The sequence below is a fragment of the Salvia splendens genome, chromosome 10, assembly GCF_004379255.2.
Source record: "Salvia splendens isolate huo1 chromosome 10, SspV2, whole genome shotgun sequence".
Lineage (NCBI taxonomy): Eukaryota > Viridiplantae > Streptophyta > Magnoliopsida > Lamiales > Lamiaceae > Salvia > Salvia splendens.
In genome coordinates, this window is record NC_056041.1 from 1,612,086 (window position 1) to 1,632,273 (window position 20,188).

The following is a 20,188-nucleotide window of genomic DNA, read 5'->3' on the forward strand; positions in this document are numbered from 1 at the left end:
AAAATAGTAACTTTTTATTTATTTGTTTTCTCAAACCAATGTTTTGCACTCATTTCTCTTCGGTTCTTTAATTTTAGGCCATGTCTATTCCTCTAACCTCTGTCAGTTGGTCTATGCATATGTCAATTTAGTAAAGGCTAAATTGATTACGGACCAATAAATTGAAGTTCGATTCGATTCCTTCATTATTTATGGATGTGGCTTGTAATTTACACACAATTTTGAAATACAATTTCTTTTACACTTTTGTACAGTTGAATTCTTAAATACAAATTTTTTTGATGAAATACTTCACAAATACAAGCAATAGACATCATATGGTATTAATTTTTAGACAACAATAATCGAAAGCCCATTTTGTTGTCATTCTTTAGTATCTCGACACGTCTAAAAGAGTCAACAAATTCCCTGCAATTAATATTAAAAAAAAGTTAAGTATGTTGCTGTAAGAAAATTAATGAAAATTCATTATAGTATTAACTAGTACACTAATTATATACTTACTCCCAATCCAAGTCTCCAACTAACATCCAATCTCCCTCTTTGTCCAAGTACAATAAAGTGTACTCTTCCCCACTCTCAATTTTACTATCTGCATATTTGTACATAAGAAAACTGTCAAATCGCACGAAAACATTGTAACCAACTAACAAAATTCCGCCGCAATCCAAAATTTGACATTTGGTGACCAAAATTCGTAGCAATGCTGACTGACACTGCCACGAATTTTGAGTGAAAAGCGACGGTTGGTAGAAAAGAAAAATCAGGGCATATATACATTTAGCAAACATATCCATCAATGTTTTTGTCAAATCATGATAGGAATCGAAATCCCTAAGATCGACTTTTCGCCCAATGGCGACACCCTCCATCTTCACCTTCACGTGCATCGACTTTCTCTCAACTTGCTCTGTCGCTATCAAGTGCGACGAGTCCGTCGGTGGCAATCTTCGGTGACCACTATCACTAATAGAAAGAAGAGAAAAAATAGAAAAAAGAAAGGTAAATATCAAAATTGAAATATTTAAAGAAATGCGTCACTTAGCTAGGTTACAAAATATTAGCCTTACTCGTGGGGTTTCCTATACTTTGGAGGGCGGCCGACGCTGTCCTCCATCTTTGCAACGCCGCTCCATGAGAGCAATGATAAAGTCGTACCCCCAACTCCGGTGGCGGTCATGTGATCTTCGAGAAACAACCGTTTCGGTCTATATTCCTTGTGGTTTCCGGTCTTGAATCCATTGTTATTCGCGTTGTGGTTGGGAAGAGCAAGTCCGAGTTCAAGTTCCATCAATGCCTAGTAGTCCCAGTTATCAGCCATTGCCCAAAAAATACATGCACATATGACATATACACACAAAACATATTGATCCCACATCTTCTAGGTTTAGTCTAATCCATGCTCCTATCAACATATTGCACGTACGTAAGGCCGGACGCGGAAAAAAATTATAAAAAAAAACCCTAGTGGAAAAGGTTGAATTTTCAAAATTGTAAATTCAAGATCTCGAAAAGACAATTTTCTTGCGATTTGAACTAGTGACGTGGCTATATTGTAGTGCGATGAACACACACACATATAAGAGGGTAGGGGCTTCAGCCTCATTTATTTTCATGATAAACTTCAATTTAGTTGGTAAACGTTTCTCCTTTATCTATTAGGTTGATGGTTTGAGTCATCACATGCTCAATAAAAAACCATTATTGATCATATTAAATATACCTCCTTATTTTCTTTATAGTTGAATTTATTGAAATTGCCGAAAGCAAGAGAGAACGGAGAACTTGACCGGAAAAGATGAGTTACAAAGTAGGTTTAATAGGAGATCTTAAATTAACATTTTTTGCATCCCACCTGATTTACACTAACTACCTTGATGAATTTAACAAATTTTGAAGCTTAGTTTGATATGTCCACAATTTTGAAATAGTATATTAGAGTATGTACTACATACATTTAATAATTTGAGCAACTATCTAAATAAAAGGGTCCAAGTGATGTTGTCTATTCATAGACATGGATAGGGTTTGGGAGGTCCCAATAATCCTAAAAATTACAAGTTGAAGTAATGAATGAGGCCATATTCAAATTATTTATCATTTTCTTGCAAGACACATATATATGTTTATAATTATGAATTATTGATGGATTTTATCATCAAAGTCGTATGATTTTGATAACCAACTTGGTCCTGTTAGATATTTTGGTGTTAATGAATTTTCTTTAACCCATCGAGTCTGATATTTAGTGTCGGCATACAAATAGTGAACTGGTCTCCTTTTGCTTCTGATTATCTATGTACAAAATGAGATCTCTTGGGGAACATCAAAGCAATAATATCGTTTCACTAAAAAAGTACGCTCCGTTCCATAGTAGTGAGGGCATAATTTCTTTTCGGCACGGAGATTAAAAAAGTAGAGAGATGAAGATAGACTAAAGTAAGAGAGAGTAAAGTAAGTGAGGAAAAATGTATTGACTTTTACTAAAAAGGGAAATGACTCTACTACAATGGAATGTAACAAATGACTCCATTACTATGGAACGGAGGGAGTAATATTTTTTTCTTCCTTTTTTCTCCATTTAATGAAACTGATCACTTAGCATTAGCAAAAGACGTTTTGTACACGAATAAAGCAATTAAAAAAGTATAAATTTAATAGTGTTATGTTCTTAAACTATACTACAAGACTAACTAGAATTTGAACAAATTTCATAATTTAAATTACTATTATCTTCCAAAAGAAATGAATATGTTATCATTCATAAATCATAGTAACAATTATCTTGTGATTTGATCTTAATCAAAGTAAGATGAGGTTCATGAACCAAAATAGTTGCTCATCAATCAATCATCAACACATTCTTTAAAGTGAGATGATGTGAACTCAAAGATTACTTGTCTTTATGCACTAATTGTGTAGTACGTAGGCATGTGTGTGTTCCTCAAGGCTTTTCTTTCCTCTTGTTCCTTTCATGACCATTGCTTTCGATCGAGACATATCATACTCTTATGTTAGTACATACTTTTAATATGTGTCTTTTAAGAATAATAGTAATTTGAGATGTGCAATATCAAAATTGTACTACTATGTTTGTTGAATGACATTGAGATACGGAGCTGTCAAAATTGGTTCGACCCCGAAGGAAAGGACGAGTTGGGATAGGAGCGAGCATTTGAATTTTTGGTCGGAATTATACCAAATTTGAATTTGGAGATAATATAAATCCGATCTGATTCAAAATATCCAAAGTTTTAGTAATTCAGATTTTAACATTTTTTCTGTTTCTAAAAACCAATCCAAATTGAATCGAAAATTCGAATTTTCAAAGAAAAGAAATCTGACCAAATTTAATTTTTCAATTTGGTACTATGATTTAACTACTCGGATTACAAATATATTGTCAATTTTGTTAAGTAAGATATAAAAATTTGAAATTTTGCATAATCACTACATACATTCAGTCCTAATTTAACAACATAAACATTTGGAAAACAATTTTTTCAAGATACACAATGATTTCTCCATTTATTCACATTGTAATAACTGGAACCTTACTCTCGGCCTATTAAACAAGTCTCATTTTTCCTATCAGCTATGTTGTTATCAGCCCATTATCCAAAAGGAAAAGGTGTAATTTTTTGGTATAGGCCCAATACAAAACCTTTAACGGGCCTTTATTGGGCTGAAAATATTTAATTGGGCTTCAAAATAAGGCCCAAATACAAATGGAAAAGGCGGGTATTAACCGTATTAACTGCCATTCACTCTTCGTAGAGAGAGAAAAAGCAAAAGGGAAAAACGAAAAGAAGAGCGAATGCCAAATTCGATTTCATTCCAATCTCATTTCTCTCTCTAGAATCTCTCTCGACACAAGCCATACCCTACCTCCGAACCTGCTAACAACCTGCTCAATTTCGAGATCCGCGACGAGGAGACGTATAAATGGAGGCCTCATGATTGACGATATTCGATGTCTACGTTACCGATTTTGCGGCATTCCGCGATGATGCAGATTGTGGAGATCGATCGTTACAAGCCTCGATTCTCGAATGGATCGGTTGTGCGCTTGTTTCCCCCAACGGCGTACGTTGGCGGCCCGAGGCGGAGCGCTTCTTCTTACAACAGGCTTCAGCAGCCGCCTCTCCGAATTACGGTTCTCAAATTGGACGGATCCTCTTTTGGTAGGTTTTGAATTTGATGTTGTGGATGTAGATCTGTTCAAGCGGTTATCTGTGTTTTGTTAGGTTTTGTAGAAATTGATGTGTGCCTTTGATTCATTTGAGTGTGTGAGAATGTAGATTGGGTGTTTGTGATAATGCTGTATGAGAACTGAATGAAATTTGTGGAATTTTTTGTTGTGAAGGAGTTGAGGTGAGTAAGATGGGAACCGTTGGGGAGCTGAAGCGGGCTGTCGAATCGGCTTTTGATCATCTGCCAAAGGAGTGGCCTGATAGAGTTTCATGGTAATGAGTTTTTACCTTCAGAATATCTTCTGTTAGCAGCTGAAGATTTGCGTTGCTATTGATGTCTGTTTAGCTCTAGTGGCATTGTTGCTTATTTAATTCTATGGCACTCTTATGTCCTCAAATTATTTGATTAATAGAATGCTAAATTGAATCTCTTTGGGCTTTAACAGTGTGTTTTGTTGGACCTTAACTTCTTCAACACGAACTGGTGTAGCTAAGCTTATAATTTGAACTTTTATGCAGGGAACATGTATGGGGACAGTTTTGCCTTAGTCACGAAGGCGAGATGTTGTTGAATGACCGAGATTATATCAGCATGGTTGGCATAAAGGATGGTGATCAGGTTAGTTCTACTTTTGTATCGTGTGACTGTTTCCTCTGCGTAGACGTTTTGGGTATTTAAAAGAAGTTCGATATTTCAGAAGATAGAGAGATTCTTGTCGTATTGTGCAAATGAAAAATCTTGCAGATGGTTTAGTACTAGTAATTAGCCTTACATAAATTAAACTCTATATGAAGTTCAAGATTTCTGAAGATAGATAGCTAGATTCATGTGGTATTGAGCAAACGGAAGATCTTGCAGTTCGTTTAGTACTAGAAATTAGCCCTACATAAGAGGGAACCAAAAGTGAACTCCATATGAACAAAGCTGTTTACCCTTTCGGCTTGATTGTGGTAGTGAGAGAGAGAACATCCTAGGTCTTCGAAAGGAATGGCGGGCTTTGAGAAAACAGTGAAGTTTCAGGAATTTGAAAAGGAAGAAGTGACTTATCTTTATTTTGGTTACATTTTGTAGTGAAAATTTGATGTTTCACTTTGTCTTATGCTTGGCAATTTTCATTTTTGTTTGCACTTTCAGCTGCAGTTCATTCATCGTGCTTCGAGTACCAATAATTTCATAAAGATAAAATCAAAGGCAGCATACACTAGTGATGATGATGAATCCCACAAGTAAGTTGTTGAGAAATAGTGATTTTGAAGCCATGAATAGCGGTTCAAAAAACAACTTATATAACCATGTCAATTCAATTTACAGAAAGGTTGAACACAGAAATGTAGAGAAAGAAGACAGCATTCATGAAGAGATATCAGAGGAGACTAAGGAAGATGCTGCTCATTGGGATTTAAGAGATGATGTTGGGTCAAAACGCGATCACCGGTTAAGTCACTTAATAAAAGGGTGGTTTCCATATCGCAAGTTCAGTAGCTCGAGCTCGAGCTCCAACTCCCGGATGAGGCTTGCAGATAGAGGCTGCTCTTCTAGATCTTCGCGCAACGTGCTGGGAAGTTTCAAGAATTGCTTGAGACGTTCGGGCAGAAAGAATGAATCCCGGAGGTTGAGTTGGAAAATCAAGTGAAAACTCTTGTAGTTTTAAAGGTATTGAAGCACGAGAGATCAGTTGCAGAAATAATATGGTTGATGCTTCCTTATTCATCTTTGTTACATGTTAATCAGATTATGATTTAGGAAAGTTTTGTGGAATTAGCGAATTCGTGTGTTGAACAATGGAACTGGTCTTTGTTGAATAAGAATTTATTGAGAAATGCATTTCGACTTTGGATGATTTATTCGAGATACAATCCATTTTATTTGAATTTATTACTCCCTCCGTCCCACAAAAGATGTCACACTTGTGGGATGACACCAGATTTTAGGAGGTTTTGTTTTGTATGTTAGATGGAGAGAGAAAATATAATTTTTATATTAATGTGAGAGATAACTTTTTTACAAAAATGGAAATGTGACATCTTTTGTGGGATAAACTAAAAAAGAAAATGTGACATCTTTTGTGGGACGGAGGGAGAACTAGTTTATATTATCAGCAGTCAATGTATTGAGTTATCATATACTCCCTCTGTCCATAAAAAATAGAACACATTGTGAATGACACGAATTTTAATGTAGAATTGATAAAGTAAGAGAGAAGGGAAAAAAGTAAGAGAAAAGTCGTTGACTTTCATTTTTTAAATGTGCTCTATTTTTCGTGGGCAATCTAAAATGGTAAATGTGCTCTATTTTTCGTGAACGGAGGTTGTATGATTTTATAAAATTATTTCTATATTGCAAACGCGACAAATGAATTAATAATTAGGCAATAGTAGTAAGCAACAAATTAGCTAACTTTATTTATAACAAATAAAGGGAGAAATCATGCTTGCTTTTGTACAAATAAATGAATAATTAGGCAATAGTAGTAAGCAACAAATTAGCTAACTTTATTTATAACGAATAAAGGGAGAAATCATGCTTGCTTTTGTACTTTTTTTTAACTATTTAAATGTGCAACTCTACAAAAGCTACACGAATATTATGATGTTTATTAATAATAATACCAAAAGTAATCAAATATTAATTGAATAACTTTATAAATAATAATCGGAAAATTTTGATTATAAATTTATAGCCAGTTAGCCACTATAAGCTTGCGTGAATGTTAAGACTTTTGAATTGGAAGTATAGTAAAATATTTATTTATTTTTACATCAAGAATTATTATCCATTTCATGATTTACACTTAACAATAAAAAAGGAATAAAAGTATAAATAGAATATTGAAAGCGCAAACAACGGTGGCATACGTAACAAAGCCCACATCATTACAGTTGAGATGACTCCTCTTTCCCTCTTCTCTCTCTATTTAGTTCGGTCTCAATTTCTTCACTCTCTATTGTCGGGAAATAAACACGAGCAATCACGAATATGAAAGAGAATGAACACAAGAAATTGTTTACCCAGTTTGATACAATGTGTATCTACGTCTAGGGGCGATGCCAAGCTAGGGATTTCACTATATAATTTCAGGATAATTTAACAATAAGGGAGCACCTCTATTTATAAGCAACTAGAAAGCCCTAATTCTAATCAAACTAGGAAACATATATCACAAGGAAAAATACTTCAAGGAAACAAATCCTAAACATGGTAGGAGATAAATTAGGCTCCATAATTAACAATCTTCCACTTGGAGACTAACAACTCCTAAACAACCATTTCCTCGTGATCTCATTCCTTCATCCGCTTAGCATCGCCTAACCTTCTCTTCAAGTTCCAAGGCCAATTGAAGCTATGCATAGCTTCAATTTCTCTAAGGTCACCACCTTAGTAAACATGTCTGCAGGATTCTCACTTCCAAGTATCTTCACAAGTTGCAGGATTTTCATCTCCACTAGGTGTCGGATGTAATGATACTTCAACTCCACATGCTTTGTCCTAGAATTAAACGCTGGATTCTTCGCCAAGAAAACAGCATTCTGACTATCACTGTAGAGTATGCTACTCTTGTTCTCATTCCCAAGTTCATCTAAGAAACTCTGCAACCACACCATCTTCTTGCTTGCCTCTGTCGCAGCTACATATTCAGCCTCCGTAGTAGACAACGCAACGGTCTTCTGTAACTTTGAAGTCCATGAAATAGCAGTACCACCATAAGTAAATACATACCCGGTTGTGCTTCTTCTCCCATCAAGATCATTGGACGCCAAGTCTGCATCCACATAACCTGCCAGCTCGACATTTTTGCATTTGAAACATAAGACACTTTCTGTAGTACCTCTCAAGTATCGAATGATCCATTTAACTGCTTCCCAATGTTGCTTGCCCGGATCACCCATGAACCGGCTCACTACTCCCACTGCTTGTGCAATATCAGGCCTCGTACACACCATTGCATACATAATACTGCCAATTGCTGAAGCATAAGGAATTTTCTTCATTTCAGCACGTTCTTCTTTTGTACTCGGTGACTCCTTCTTCGACATCTTAAAGTGACTGCCTAAGGGCACACTTACTGGCTTCGAATTATCCATGTTGAATCTTTCCAAAACCTTACCAATGTAAGCAGCTTGCGAAAGATACAATTTTCCTGCCGCCTTGTCACGCTCGATTCTCATGCCCAAAATTTGATTAGCCTCTCCAAGATCTTTCATGGAGAATCGTTCAGACAATTGCCTTTTCAACTTATCCATCTCCTTTTGGTCACCTCATGCGATCAACATATCATCAACATATAATAACAGGATAAGATAGCTCTTGTCAAACCTCTTGTAGTAACAACAATGGTCAGCGTAGCATCTTTTATAGCCAATCTCCATCATGAATCCATCAAACTTCTTGTACCACTGCTTTGGAGCTTGCTTTAAACCATACAAGCTCTTCTTCAACTTGCACACTAGATTTTCCATTCCTTTTCCTACGAATCCTTCAGGCTGTGTCATGTACAACTCATCCTCCAAATCACCATGAAGGAATGCCGTCTTTACATCCATCTGATGTAACAATAGATTTTCTGTAACTACCATACTCAACACTAAATGAATAGTAGTTAGTTTCACAACAGGAGTGAACACATCTGTATAATCAATACCGTATCGTTGCTCAAATCCCTTGACAACCAGCCTAGCCTTGTAGCGCTTGCTATCATCAGCTTCACCTTTGATTCGATAGACCTACTTGCAATGCAATGCCTTTTTACTTTAGGAAGTTCCACAAGCTCCCATGTGCCATTCAGGAGAAGAGAGGCAAACTCGTCATCCATGGCAATTTTCCACCTTCGTTTATCAGGGCCTTCTCCTGCCTCTGCATAACACTCGGGCTCACCACCATCAGTAAGTAACAAATAGAAATTAGAGGGCGAGTACCTAACAGGTACACGTCGCTCTCTAGTCGATTTAGGCAGCGGAATAGTCGGTGGTGGAGTGCTTGGTTCTTCTTCAAGCACCTCTTCAGCATTCTGACTCTCCTTGCTCCCACTCGAGTTTGAGATGTCTAGCTCGATCACTTGGGGCTCAGAACTGCTGGGACTCGACGCCTCCAATCTATCCTTGTACAATACCTGTTCATTGAAAATGACATCTCTACTGCGAATAACCTTACGGTTCTGCTCATCCCAGAGTCTATAACCGAACTCATCGTCTCCATAACCAATGAACGCACACTAAATAGATTTAGCATCCAACTTACTTCTCTCAACGGAACTAACATGAGCATAAGCAACACAACCAAAGATGCGTAGGAAAGATAGATTTACCTCTTTTCATGTCCAAACCTCCTCGGGTATCCGAAACTCCAATGGAACTGATAGACCTCTATTAATTAGGAATGCAGTTGTGTTGACTGCATCTGCCCAAAAACTCTTTGGCAATCCACTTTTCAACCTCATGTATCTTGCTCGCTCATTCAAAGTTCTGTTCATGCGCTCTGCGATTCCATTCTGTTGTGGAGTTCCTTTCACAGTTTTCTCCATGCGGATTCCATTCTCGGCGCTAAACTCCTTAAACTTTGCAAGTTCATATTCTCCTCCATTATCGGATCTTAGACACTTCACCTTCAGCCCGGTTTCAGTTTCAACAAGGGCTTTCCACTTCCTGAAAGCGTCAAACGCATCGGATTTTCTCTTTAGAAAATAAACCCATAGCTTTCGAGTAGAGTCGTCGATGAAAGTCATATAATATTCAGAGCCTCCTAGGGACTTCACATGTGCTGGTCCCCATAGATCAGTGTGGACCATCTCCAACTTTTGTGTCTTCAATTTTCTACCTCCTCTTGTGAAACTCACCCTTTTCTGTTTCCCGAACACGCAATCCCCGCACAGGCCAACTTCATCAGTTTTCAGGCCAGGCAGTAAACCTCTTGAGCACATTATGTTCATCCCTTTCTCGCTCATGTGGCCAAGACGACAGTGCCACAAATCTGCATTATTTGCCTCACTTGCAATATCAATGCAATCTTTGGAGTTAGTTGTGGTATACAACGTACCATCCTTCTTACCTCGAGCTACTATCATAGCTCCCTTGGTAATCTTCCAATTGTTACAGCCAAACGTCACAGTGTACCCTTCTGCATCAAGCTGGCCAATCGAAATCAAACTTCTCTGCAATCCAGGAATGTGTCTGACTCCATTCAGTTTTATCACGGATCCATTGGATGTCACTACCTTCACGTTTCCCTTTCCCACGATATCTAAGGGCTCGTCATCAGCCAGATGTACCTTCCCAAAATCGCCAGAAACGCAGTCTTCCACTATCTCCACATTGCTGCAGGAGTGGAACGACGCTCCAGAATCTAATACCCACGATTCCATCGGACTACTGACACTCAAGACCAACGCCACGCCATCGTCATCAGACATGGTAGCGTTTGTTGTCTTCTTGTCCTTCTGATCCTTATTCTTATACTTCTTCGGTGCCTCACACTGATTTCTAAAATGCCCAAACTCATCACAATTCCAGCATTTAATTTTATCCAAATCCTTCTTGGATTGGTTCTTTCCTCTGGAATTTGATCTTCCACGATTTTGCTTTCCCTTCGATCTGCCTCTCTGTTATGTATTCAGTGCTGATCCCGAAGTATAAGATCCTGATTCTCTCTGGCAAACTTCCTCATCAATCATCAGATCTCTTACTTTGTCAACTGTTAGGTTTGTCTCTGCAGCAGTAACATCTGTCACTGTGCCAGCCCGACTCTCAGGCAGAGACGATAGCAAAATCGGGGCACGAATTTCATCATCGAATTTTATATCAACCGAGTTCAGTTGCGAAGTAATCATGTTGAACTCGTTGAGATGTTGTTGCACCAACTTTCCCTCTTGCATTATAAAATTAAACAATCGTCTAATCAGATGTACTTTGTTTGCCGTTGATGGTTTCTGATACATGTCCTCCAAGATCTTTATCATCTTCTTTGTCGACTTTGCTGCAGTCATGTGATAAGCCACATCATTGGACAACGATAGCCTAATCGCGCTCATCGCTTTTCTGTCCAGCAGCTCCCACTCCTCCTGTTCCATCTTTTCGGGTTTGGTTTTTAAAGGCTTGCAGAGATGTTTACCGTACATGTAATCCTCAATCTGCATCTTCCAAAATCCGAAATCAGATCCGTCGAACTTCTCTACAGCAATATTCTCGTCGATCCCCATCGTGATTTCTGCCTCTTAAACCCTAGGCTATGATACCAGTTGTTGGGAAATAAACACAGGCAATCACGAATATGAAAGAGAATGAACACAAGAAATTGTTTACCCAATTTGATATAATGTGTATCTACGTTTGGGGGCGATGCCAAACCAGAGATTTCACTATATAATTTCAGGATGATTTAACAATGAGGGAGCATCTCTATTTATAAGCAACTAGAGAACCTTAATTCTAATCAAACTAGGAAACATATATCATAAGGAAAAATACATGAAACAAATCCTAAACATCGGCGATAAGTTAGGCTTCATAATTAACATCTATTACTCTCTCATAGCTCGTAACCGCAGCTATGAAATGATCCCTCAATATTGATACATAATTCAATTCGTCGAGATTACTGTGTTCACTTCTTCCTCAATCAATATTTTTTTTTCTGAGCTACATAATTTATCATCATCTCTACTATTGATCAGTAAGTTTTCTGATTTTTGCTTACGATTTTGTGTGATTTTTGAGTTTGTTTTACAGTAGTAACTTTTTTTCTTCTTCATACTACTCGGTGCTGAGCTGATTTGGCTAAGGGATGCAAAACTGTTTATTCGTTTTGTTTTTTGTATGTTGTTTGATAGTGATTGTATATTTATGAACATAATTTCTGTGTGGAAAAAACTACTATTGGAGAATTTGTTCGTGTCGAGCATTGGATTTTTGGCGTTTCCAGAGATTGAAAGAGTGTGATTAGTGATTATGATGTTTTTCTAGCGGGATAGGAATTTTAGATTGAGGAATTGGGGATGTTTGTCTCTCTCACTAGGAAATTCCATTTTTAGCATCTCCTAGATTTTCTTTTTTCAGAAACTGATGGATTTTGTAGTAGGTTATGAAAGCATTTTATGAATTATGTTGTGGAATGATGATAATTTTATGCACATTTTGTGGCTGAATGGTCTCTGTGAATAACTTTGTTATATGATCAATTAGGGAAATAAATGGCAGGACAAACTGTTGCAAATCGGCCTGCGCCTTCGTTCGATTTTGTCATGGTTGATGGAGTGTCTAGTGATGTTGTTAGCACCACCTTAGGTGCATCATCTCACCGGTGGATTGATCCAGCGACGATTAAGCTCAGGCACCGGATTGGGAGAGGGGTGTTTGGTGATGTTTGGTTAGCAATACATCACCGTTCGTCTCAAGACCATGACGAGTATCAGGAAGTTGCGGTGAAAATGTTGCACCCGGTGGAAGAGGAAAACATTAGGGATGTCTTGAATAGACTGGGTGATTTGATTTTTAAGTGTCAAGGGTTAGATACAGTTTGTTTGCTCTACTGGCTTTCGGTTATCAATAAGAGAGTGAGTTTTCTCATTGGCCTTTTGGTGCATTGTTCGAATTCATAGTGGAAATGGATGATGAGGATGTAGAAATCTGAAGTGTTATATTGCCTTGTTCTTGTATATATGCATTGTAATGCAATTCTACGATGGCTCAGTCGGGGACAAAATGGCTCGTCTCAATGGGGGGAAGCTGTCTCTTGGAGATGTTCTTCAGTGATGTTTTGTTGTTGGTTTCGGAGTTTGGGGTCATCTGTGAGTACTTACTTTGAGTGTGATGATTACAGGTATGGAGTGGATCTAGCTCAGGGAATAATGGACCTCCATGCAAAAGGGATCCTTATCCTCATATTGGTATCCCTTACATGTTGTTAGGGATTCCATTGCCTAGTAAAGACATGGATCGAAGACTTGGGAATCCGATATATATGGCTCCGGAGCAATGGCAGCCGGAAGTGAGAGGTCATATATCTGTTGAGACTGATTCGTGGGGATTTGGTTGCAGCATATTAGAGATGCTAACCGGGATACAGCCGTGGAGTGGTAAATCGGTTGAGGAGATAAACAAGTTGGTTGTAACAAAGCAAGAAAAACCTCATATTCCCAGCGGCCTCCCCACTGCAGTTGAGAATGTTATTATCGGATGTTTTGAGGAGCCGTCCTGTGATGGCAGATATTTTACATGCTTTCAAGAGGTATCATTTTCTTGATTCTTGATGCAAGTTTCATGTTTCAGATGCATCTGCTATTTTATTGTGTTTCACCGAACTTTTATACGAATTTGCAGTTCGCAGAGTGCAGTTTGTCAAGACGGAAGCTGGACAGGTCTTGGAAGTAGAATGATCAGAGACAAACCGGGTGGCGGTGGGTATACAGAGTGGTTCCTTGCTAAGGATCACCTGCAAGTCGGGGATGTGGTCCGGTCTAGGAAAGCGAACACGTGCAGCCCCAAAAATATGGTTGTGCCCGAGGGGTCTGTGGTGGGTCTAGAACGGGATACAGATCGAGATGGATATGTTCTGGTGAGGGTGCATGGAGTTCATGATCTACTACGAGTTCATGTTTCCACATTGGAACGAGTCACGTTTGGCTTGGCTGCAGGCGACTGGGTTCGCCTGAAGAAAGAAGAGAAGGAGCACTCGCCCATTGGCGTCCTCCACTCAGTAAACTGCGATGGAAGTGTAGCTGTTGCGTTTATAGGACTGGAGACCCTAGCGAAGGGCATGTATTCACAGTTTGAGATGGCTAAGCCTTCCTGTGCAGGGCAGTTCTTGAAGCTCAAGTCGAGCGTCTTCAGCCCGCGGTTCGACTGGCCTCGAGGAAGAGGGGGTGATTGGGCCACTGGCCGGATTTGTCAAGTGCTGCCAAATGGGTGCCTCGTTGTCAGGTTCACTGTTGATTGCTTTGGGGGTTGCAAGTGCCATAAAAATGGGACTTTTTGTTGGGAAGAAAGTGGGGAGAGGGAGATTGAAGGGAAAGAATCATCTTCTGTACCGAAACGATGTTCGGAAAAGAGGCGGCGCCAGAGACGGGAACGCGTCGTGGCGGCCACCGAAGGTGGCTAACATGTTTAGGTGATGGTTTCTTTACCAAAAAACAACTGTTAAATCTGCATAGTAGTACTAGTAGATGTACATCAATTTTCTTACAATGAAGTATCAAAATATAGGAAACTCGACTTTCTTTGTGTAAATAGATTTATGACTTTCTCTCGTTATTTATTTCTTGCTTGAATGTAAAGCCTTTACATAATTGTGCTATATTGGCTGGTAAATAGGAGTATTTGCTTTTCCCTTATTTGAAGTTTGAAACTTAAAAAATACTTAAAATATGAAGACCAAATCACACAATTATAGAATACAAAAGTGATCAATTATCCAACAAAACTAGCAAATTCCACATGTTTTTCTCAACTCTGAATTATGTATACAAATCGGACTTTCAATATATATGTACACTGTTGCATACAGCACCGCGAGAGACCAAAAAATTCGACACCAACGCGTTCCTGCTATTAAAACCGCAAACATGGGAAACTCCCCATGTCGTATATATCCAACTCTACACATAATCGGCATTTCTGAATTTACACATGTCCATGAGTTAGCTGCTGCTATGTTGGACCTCACTTCCTACATTTACATCTGATGTTTCACCTTTCTCCTTAGATTTCCTCATCTTGAGGCTGTTTACTATAAGGGAGTTCACCTGCTTTCTCAACGCACCATTATCGGCTAGGAGACTCGTTAGTGTCTGCCTCGATCCCTCGTCTATGGAAGTTGTGTGCTTATCACCATCCTCAGCTAATAACTGCTCAAACTGATTACATTTAGAAGATGAAACTCCCATCATCACCACAAGGATACATAAGTTCTATTAAAAATCGATGTTTTGGAAATAGTGATCAATTATTGATATAAACCAAAAGCTAGGAGTGTACCTCAGCAATGAGAAGGTCTATCTGGTTTTCGGATGTGCCAACAAAATCCAACTGATCCAATAACGACGGGAGGCTGTCAGCCGTGTCACCTTTTGTGTTTGTTAAATTGTCGATATTGCACTCCTGAAGCTGATCCTGAAGAATCTTGCATCTGTCCAGCAACTTCCTCCAAGAGGATCTCACCTGCTCATTTCTCTCTCTTTCTTCCTGAAGAAGTTCCTGTGAATCCAGAAGCAGTTCAAAAAGTAACAGAAGATCAACATTCTTGATTAAACGAAGTTTGTCCAGATTCGCATGTTGTACTATACGCTTCTCAAGATTCGACATTAGAGTTGGAACCATGTTATGTAGGCAGAGTGACTGAGGGATGATAATTGTTTTGGATATTACAAGTCAATATAGTAGTCCAACTAAGTATACCTCCATTTCAGATTTTTCTCTGAGAGACTGCTTGAGCTGTTGCGTTAGTTCTGATTGGGAACTTCTTAATGATCTTACTTCCTTGACAAGAACTTTAATATCAGCTTTTGATTTTACTTCCAGCTCTTGATGTCGCTTCAACAAATCCTCAAACTGCTGTTTTGAAGAGTCCAACTCCTGGCACAACGTATCCGTCTGCTGATTTCTTGGTGAAACAGAAGGCTGAGCATCTGTGCTCTGATCCTGGAATAGGATTTTGTCGTTATAGATATTTCAAGCTTACCTAAACTACCACAGTGAAGTCAATGAACAGGGTACGGAACCTGTTGCTGATTCAACTTTAGTTCTAGTTCCATAGACCTCCGCCTAAGTTCTTCCATATCCCACTGCATTTGAGTAACTCTTTCTCTTTCAATTAGTATAGCCTGCTCAAGATTTTCTGTACTTTTTTGTTTAGTGGTTTCAAGCTCCACGTCCAAATCCTTCACCTGGGTATAAATGAGAACTCGTGAATATTTAAGTTTGGCGAAAAAAAGATGTGTCACTACTGCTAATTTCACACGCGTCAGAATTATTTTTTCGTGTTCGAGTCTAATACCAAATGCCAAAGATAACAATTAGGACTCAAATTGTAAAACAGTGTTACCAATAGACATTTGTAACCTTTCCTCAACAGACCTGATGCCAAAATATAATATGGGTTCAAACTGTCAGCATTCAGATACCTTTGTTGCAAGATAGTCCTTCACGGCAATTTCTTGATTCAATCTCGATATAAGATCTTCCATATCAGTCTTGGCAGTAATCAACCTCCGCTGCATTGTCATAAGTACTCTATTAATCTTCTGGCGCTGATCCACTGGGACCAGTAGGTGTATATCATCTGGAAGATGATAATCAGAGTTTCCAACAGTTCCAGTGGTTCGTCCAACCACAGCTGCACTCCCAAAATCAAAAGCCCCATGTCCATTTGAATTCGGAAATGCTAAACTTGATGACTCACTGCCTCGTAAAGAGCTCCTGTCGCTTCCAATGCTATCAGTCGAAAGCTTTCGGCCATGATGAACCAATGAACTATTTTCAGCCAGATGCTCTGACATATCTTCTGTGTGATGAGAGGCTTTCAAAGAACTTCCATTACTCAGGTTCTGCTCAGAATCATGATTTTCTCTGGCATGCAGCTTATGTTTAGGAAAATTCTCAAGCTTCTCTAGAATAGCATTCCCCATACACAAGCCCTCGTCGATGTTTGACATGCCATACTTGACAAATTTATCCACTGTACTCGTTGCATCATCATAAAATGATAGATCCTCAGTCCCAACTTCTGAGTTGTTGTCCCTTCCAAGGCTATGTGAACCAATATCAGATATCTCATAAGCTGTATCACTGCCATAATCTGATGCCACCGATGAAGTACCTGCTACCAACATGCTTGAATTTGGGTGAACATGATGAGATGAGTCTGTCGTAGTTACAGAATTATGTGAATCGGGGGGACTCTGCAGGCCCTCTTCTTGGAATGCTGGAGAAAAAATGCAACAATACAGAATTTATAAGTAGCTCTAGTATGGAGATCCAGACCCCATAGGGCATAGATTAAACAAAAATTGATGTAAAGAAAATTAATAGCATAGAAATATCAAATTACAGCATACTCACATGACCTAGCAGCAGCTTCCAGTTCAAGAAAGGATGCGATGACAATGCTTCTTGACAAATCAATATCTGATAGTAAGTTTGCCATCCATTCCTCCAAAGAACTCCTTCTCTGTAATAAAACAGAAGCCTCTAATAATCTTACCAGTTAACTGAAAGTAGAGAAGTAGAATACAAACAAGAGCTCCAGTCTCCAAAACATATCTAGTTATCTACAATCTCCATCCTAGAACTTATAGTTATGTTGTTTTAGAGATAAGCTTGGGATTTAGATGTATAATAAAAATAAGGCCTCAAGAGCAACCATAAAAATGTGCCAAGACTCATCCCACCCCTCAAAAAAGAAAAGTGTTTGCAATGCAATCTTATGACTATAATAATCAAAGCTATAAACAATCTTTACCGCTTCCAGCATTGCCCTTGTTTTCATCCGCAAGAGCCCCTTTGGTGGAGTTGGTGGAATGCTTTTCTGAGGAAAGGCTCTTTTGAGCTACAGGAGAAAGTTGAAAACAATACCAGAATCAATATATTACAACTTTATCAAGAAACATGCAAATGCTCAGTCATGGCAGTGTTATCAATCTCGTATGGCAGCTTATGGCGGTTCGCCTAAAAACTGCCACAGGGATATGGTGTATTAGTATGGCGGATATGGCGGTCAATAATTAAATAAATAAAATAATACTTATTATTTATACATAATTCAAAAATTGGAAAATAACAAAAATATAACATCTAAAACTCTTAAAACAATTAATAAAGCATAAAATACAGCTCTAACATCCATGTTTCTTGCATAATGCCCCATTCCTAAATGCAGTACACACGCAATGTTGTCAAATGACGGATATGGCGGTGCTATGGCAGCGCCATGTTGCTATGGCATTTCCACCACAGAACGCCATGCCATAGCGCCGTGGCGCTGCCATATCCACTATTTGATAACATTGAGTCATGGAAACAAATAGCAAGACATATTCTTCATACAAGTTTAAGTATGTGATGCCACAACCCTATCTAAAACATTTGAGCTTACAGCGGCATGTAATTTTAGGAAATCGTTGAATCTCCTCAATACAGTTCTTGTGGTCGTAATCCCCTCTGGTGACTGTATGCCAACCTGAACCCTGTAAAACTGCACCTTGCAATTGTTAATTCTGGAACCACTAGCAAGTAAAAAACCAATACGAGAAAAGGTCCCGAGGAACATAACATTCACCAAAAAAGGGACCTGGAATGACACTGGATATCAATGGTATTCAAAGGAGGAGAAGAGATTCATCCTTTCACATATGCGTAGGAAAAAGAAGGCACAATCACAATAGAAAAAAGGTGATATATTGTAAGAATATATGAAATGTAACATATTTTGAATCAACTTTCTTGCCATAACTTCCATAGATATATAATATATTGGCTTAACTGCATAAGACCTAGCTTTCGCACCACCAACCAGTTGCTGGGAGAAACTGACCAGTTCATCATTGAAAATCTTAAAAGGTTTTAAAGCAAGGGCACGGCCTACATCAACTTGATGGAAGTGAAGCAATTTCTTTTAACTAATATTCAATTTTTGTGTAGTCATAACTGTGTACAATTTATAAATCATACTTCATGTAATAATCATGCAAAGAAACATTAGACCAATACCACTGTTGGGTCAGAATCTCTCGACTTTCCAAGTACAATCCATGAAGGTACAGTGATGCAGTAACTCCATCCTGTCCGAGGATCGTGAGGCCAAACACTTTCTCTCCCTGCCTGCAAAGTACATTAACATTGCCCTTTCTAAGTAACAATAGTCATGTCTAAGTAATAAAAATGAATAAGGTTTATCAACTAAAAGTATAAAATCAAGCCAAACATAGCACCAAGGCTTAAGTACACATCAACATTTCAGGAAACTAACAGTTATAGCAAATTTCATAGCAGAAAGTTAATACTTTTTCTTGCTTAAAAACAACCTTCCTCTTAAACCACATCTTGATCTACAAGCAAAGAATTTCTTCCTTAGGATTACAAATTTACAACATAATTTTAACTAATTTAAACTATTTAACCAATATTAGTACTGAGCTTAACAGTATCGAATAACCAATGCATGGAACCCAAACTTCACAGAAAATAATCTGATCTTTCTCTTACTCATGATTGTGTACCTAACGAGCTTATCACACAGCTAAATTCGCTAAAAATAAATCAAACCGACAGCTATCGAAATCGATCAAAGCATCCATGTAAGCGAATTCAAATTCCAGTAAATTCATCGATATCCAGAAAATTAAGAGCAGAATCATACCCAAATTCGAGGCGGAGGGCTCCAATCCATTCCCAACGGCAAAGGCGAAGTCCCATCGTGGCGATGCTTCTGTGGACTCGGCCGCTGCATCTCCACAAGTCTGGAATCCGATCACTTCACACAGTCGTAATTCAACAAAACGATCGATCACTTGGATATTTTAATCACTACAATGTAACTAAGTCACTAAAACCCAGCAGCAATCTCAAGGCGACCCTGATTAATTGGGCATCAAAACGAATTTGGAATTAGAGTACAATTAGGGTTTTGAGAAATTGAGATCAGAGGGCGCACGATACAGGCAGCAGGATTAGAGAAGCAGAAAGTGGGAGGTGGCTACAAAGCGCAGGTGGTGCGCTGCTTCGATTTGCTCCACCATTTTTGTCTTTTTTGCCTCTTCCGATCTAACACGTTTTTCTTCAAAGCGTGATCCACCGCATCGGATGGTACAAGATAGCAGTCACATGAGAGAATCGACTGTTTTGATACTAATTTTGTCTTTTTTTTCCAATCCCAAAATATTTGCTCTCTCTTCAAGAATAATCAAATTCATAACTGGTTTTAATATTAAAAATTGGAAATTTTCGAGGAAAATGATTAATGTCTGTGATAAGTTAAAGATCTATTAGTTTTAATTCCCAAATAAAGTGTACTA

At 38.4% G+C, this 20,188-nt stretch overlaps 3 protein-coding genes and 1 pseudogene across 4 annotated transcripts; 2 read left to right on the plus strand and 2 right to left on the minus strand.

The window, feature by feature from the left end:
- Positions 1-500: 500 nt before the first annotated feature.
- On the minus strand, positions 501-1,291 carry LOC121751767 (auxin-responsive protein IAA28-like). The gene is made up of 3 exons (XM_042146557.1): positions 1,071-1,291; positions 779-966; positions 501-592 (listed from the first exon to the last, which is right to left on the minus strand). Exons 1-3 carry the CDS (start codon positions 1,289-1,291, stop codon positions 501-503), a joined length of 501 nt encoding a protein of 166 aa, XP_042002491.1.
- Positions 1,292-3,795: 2,504 nt separating this feature from the next.
- On the plus strand, positions 3,796-6,010 carry LOC121751202. Its single transcript, XM_042145920.1, has 5 exons — positions 3,796-4,184; positions 4,367-4,466; positions 4,713-4,812; positions 5,329-5,420; positions 5,506-6,010. Exons 1-5 carry the CDS (start codon positions 3,974-3,976, stop codon positions 5,825-5,827), a joined length of 825 nt encoding a protein of 274 aa, XP_042001854.1. The 5' UTR covers positions 3,796-3,973; the 3' UTR covers positions 5,828-6,010.
- Positions 6,011-11,663: 5,653 nt separating this feature from the next.
- On the plus strand, positions 11,664-14,432 carry LOC121751870 (annotated as a pseudogene).
- Positions 14,433-14,535: 103 nt separating this feature from the next.
- LOC121751871 (PX domain-containing protein EREL2-like) lies at positions 14,536-20,088 on the minus strand. Of its 2 annotated transcripts, none has more exons than XM_042146662.1 (10): positions 19,534-20,088; positions 18,885-18,995; positions 18,271-18,369; positions 17,638-17,724; positions 17,238-17,346; positions 16,301-17,100; positions 15,899-16,063; positions 15,576-15,818; positions 15,156-15,374; positions 14,536-15,025 (listed from the first exon to the last, which is right to left on the minus strand). In XM_042146662.1, the coding sequence occupies exons 1-10, from the start codon at positions 19,621-19,623 to the stop codon at positions 14,819-14,821; spliced, it is 2,130 nt and encodes a 709-aa protein (XP_042002596.1). In that variant the 5' UTR covers positions 19,624-20,088; the 3' UTR covers positions 14,536-14,818. The 2 variants fall into 2 exon arrangements, with proteins under 2 accessions (XP_042002596.1, XP_042002595.1); XM_042146661.1 differs by having other exon boundaries at positions 14,536-15,034; positions 19,534-20,082.
- Between the last annotated feature and the right edge of the window lie 100 nt (positions 20,089-20,188).

Excerpts from the sequence above, each read along its gene's own strand:
- LOC121751767 (XM_042146557.1), bottom strand. The coding sequence starts at position 1,291 with ATGGAACTTGAACTCGGACTTGCTCTTCCCAACCACAACGCGAATAAC. Across the intron at positions 967-1,070 it reads AAGTATAGGAAACCCCACGA|TGATAGTGGTCACCGAAGAT; the intron begins GTAAGGCTAATA and ends TCTTTCTATTAG. Across the intron at positions 593-778 it reads GATGGATATGTTTGCTAAAT|ATAGTAAAATTGAGAGTGGG; the intron begins GTATATATGCCC and ends ACAAATATGCAG.
- LOC121751202 (XM_042145920.1), top strand. The coding sequence starts at position 3,974 with ATGTCTACGTTACCGATTTTGCGGCATTCCGCGATGATGCAGATTGTG. Across the intron at positions 4,185-4,366 it reads ATTGGACGGATCCTCTTTTG|GAGTTGAGGTGAGTAAGATG; the intron begins GTAGGTTTTGAA and ends TTTGTTGTGAAG. Across the intron at positions 4,813-5,328 it reads GCATAAAGGATGGTGATCAG|CTGCAGTTCATTCATCGTGC; the intron begins GTTAGTTCTACT and ends TTGCACTTTCAG.
- LOC121751871 (XM_042146661.1), bottom strand. The coding sequence starts at position 19,623 with ATGCAGCGGCCGAGTCCACAGAAGCATCGCCACGATGGGACTTCGCCT. Across the intron at positions 15,819-15,898 it reads TAAAGTTGAATCAGCAACAG|GATCAGAGCACAGATGCTCA; the intron begins GTTCCGTACCCT and ends ATCCTATTCCAG. Across the intron at positions 15,375-15,575 it reads GAGAAAAATCTGAAATGGAG|GAACTTCTTCAGGAAGAAAG; the intron begins GTATACTTAGTT and ends CTGGATTCACAG.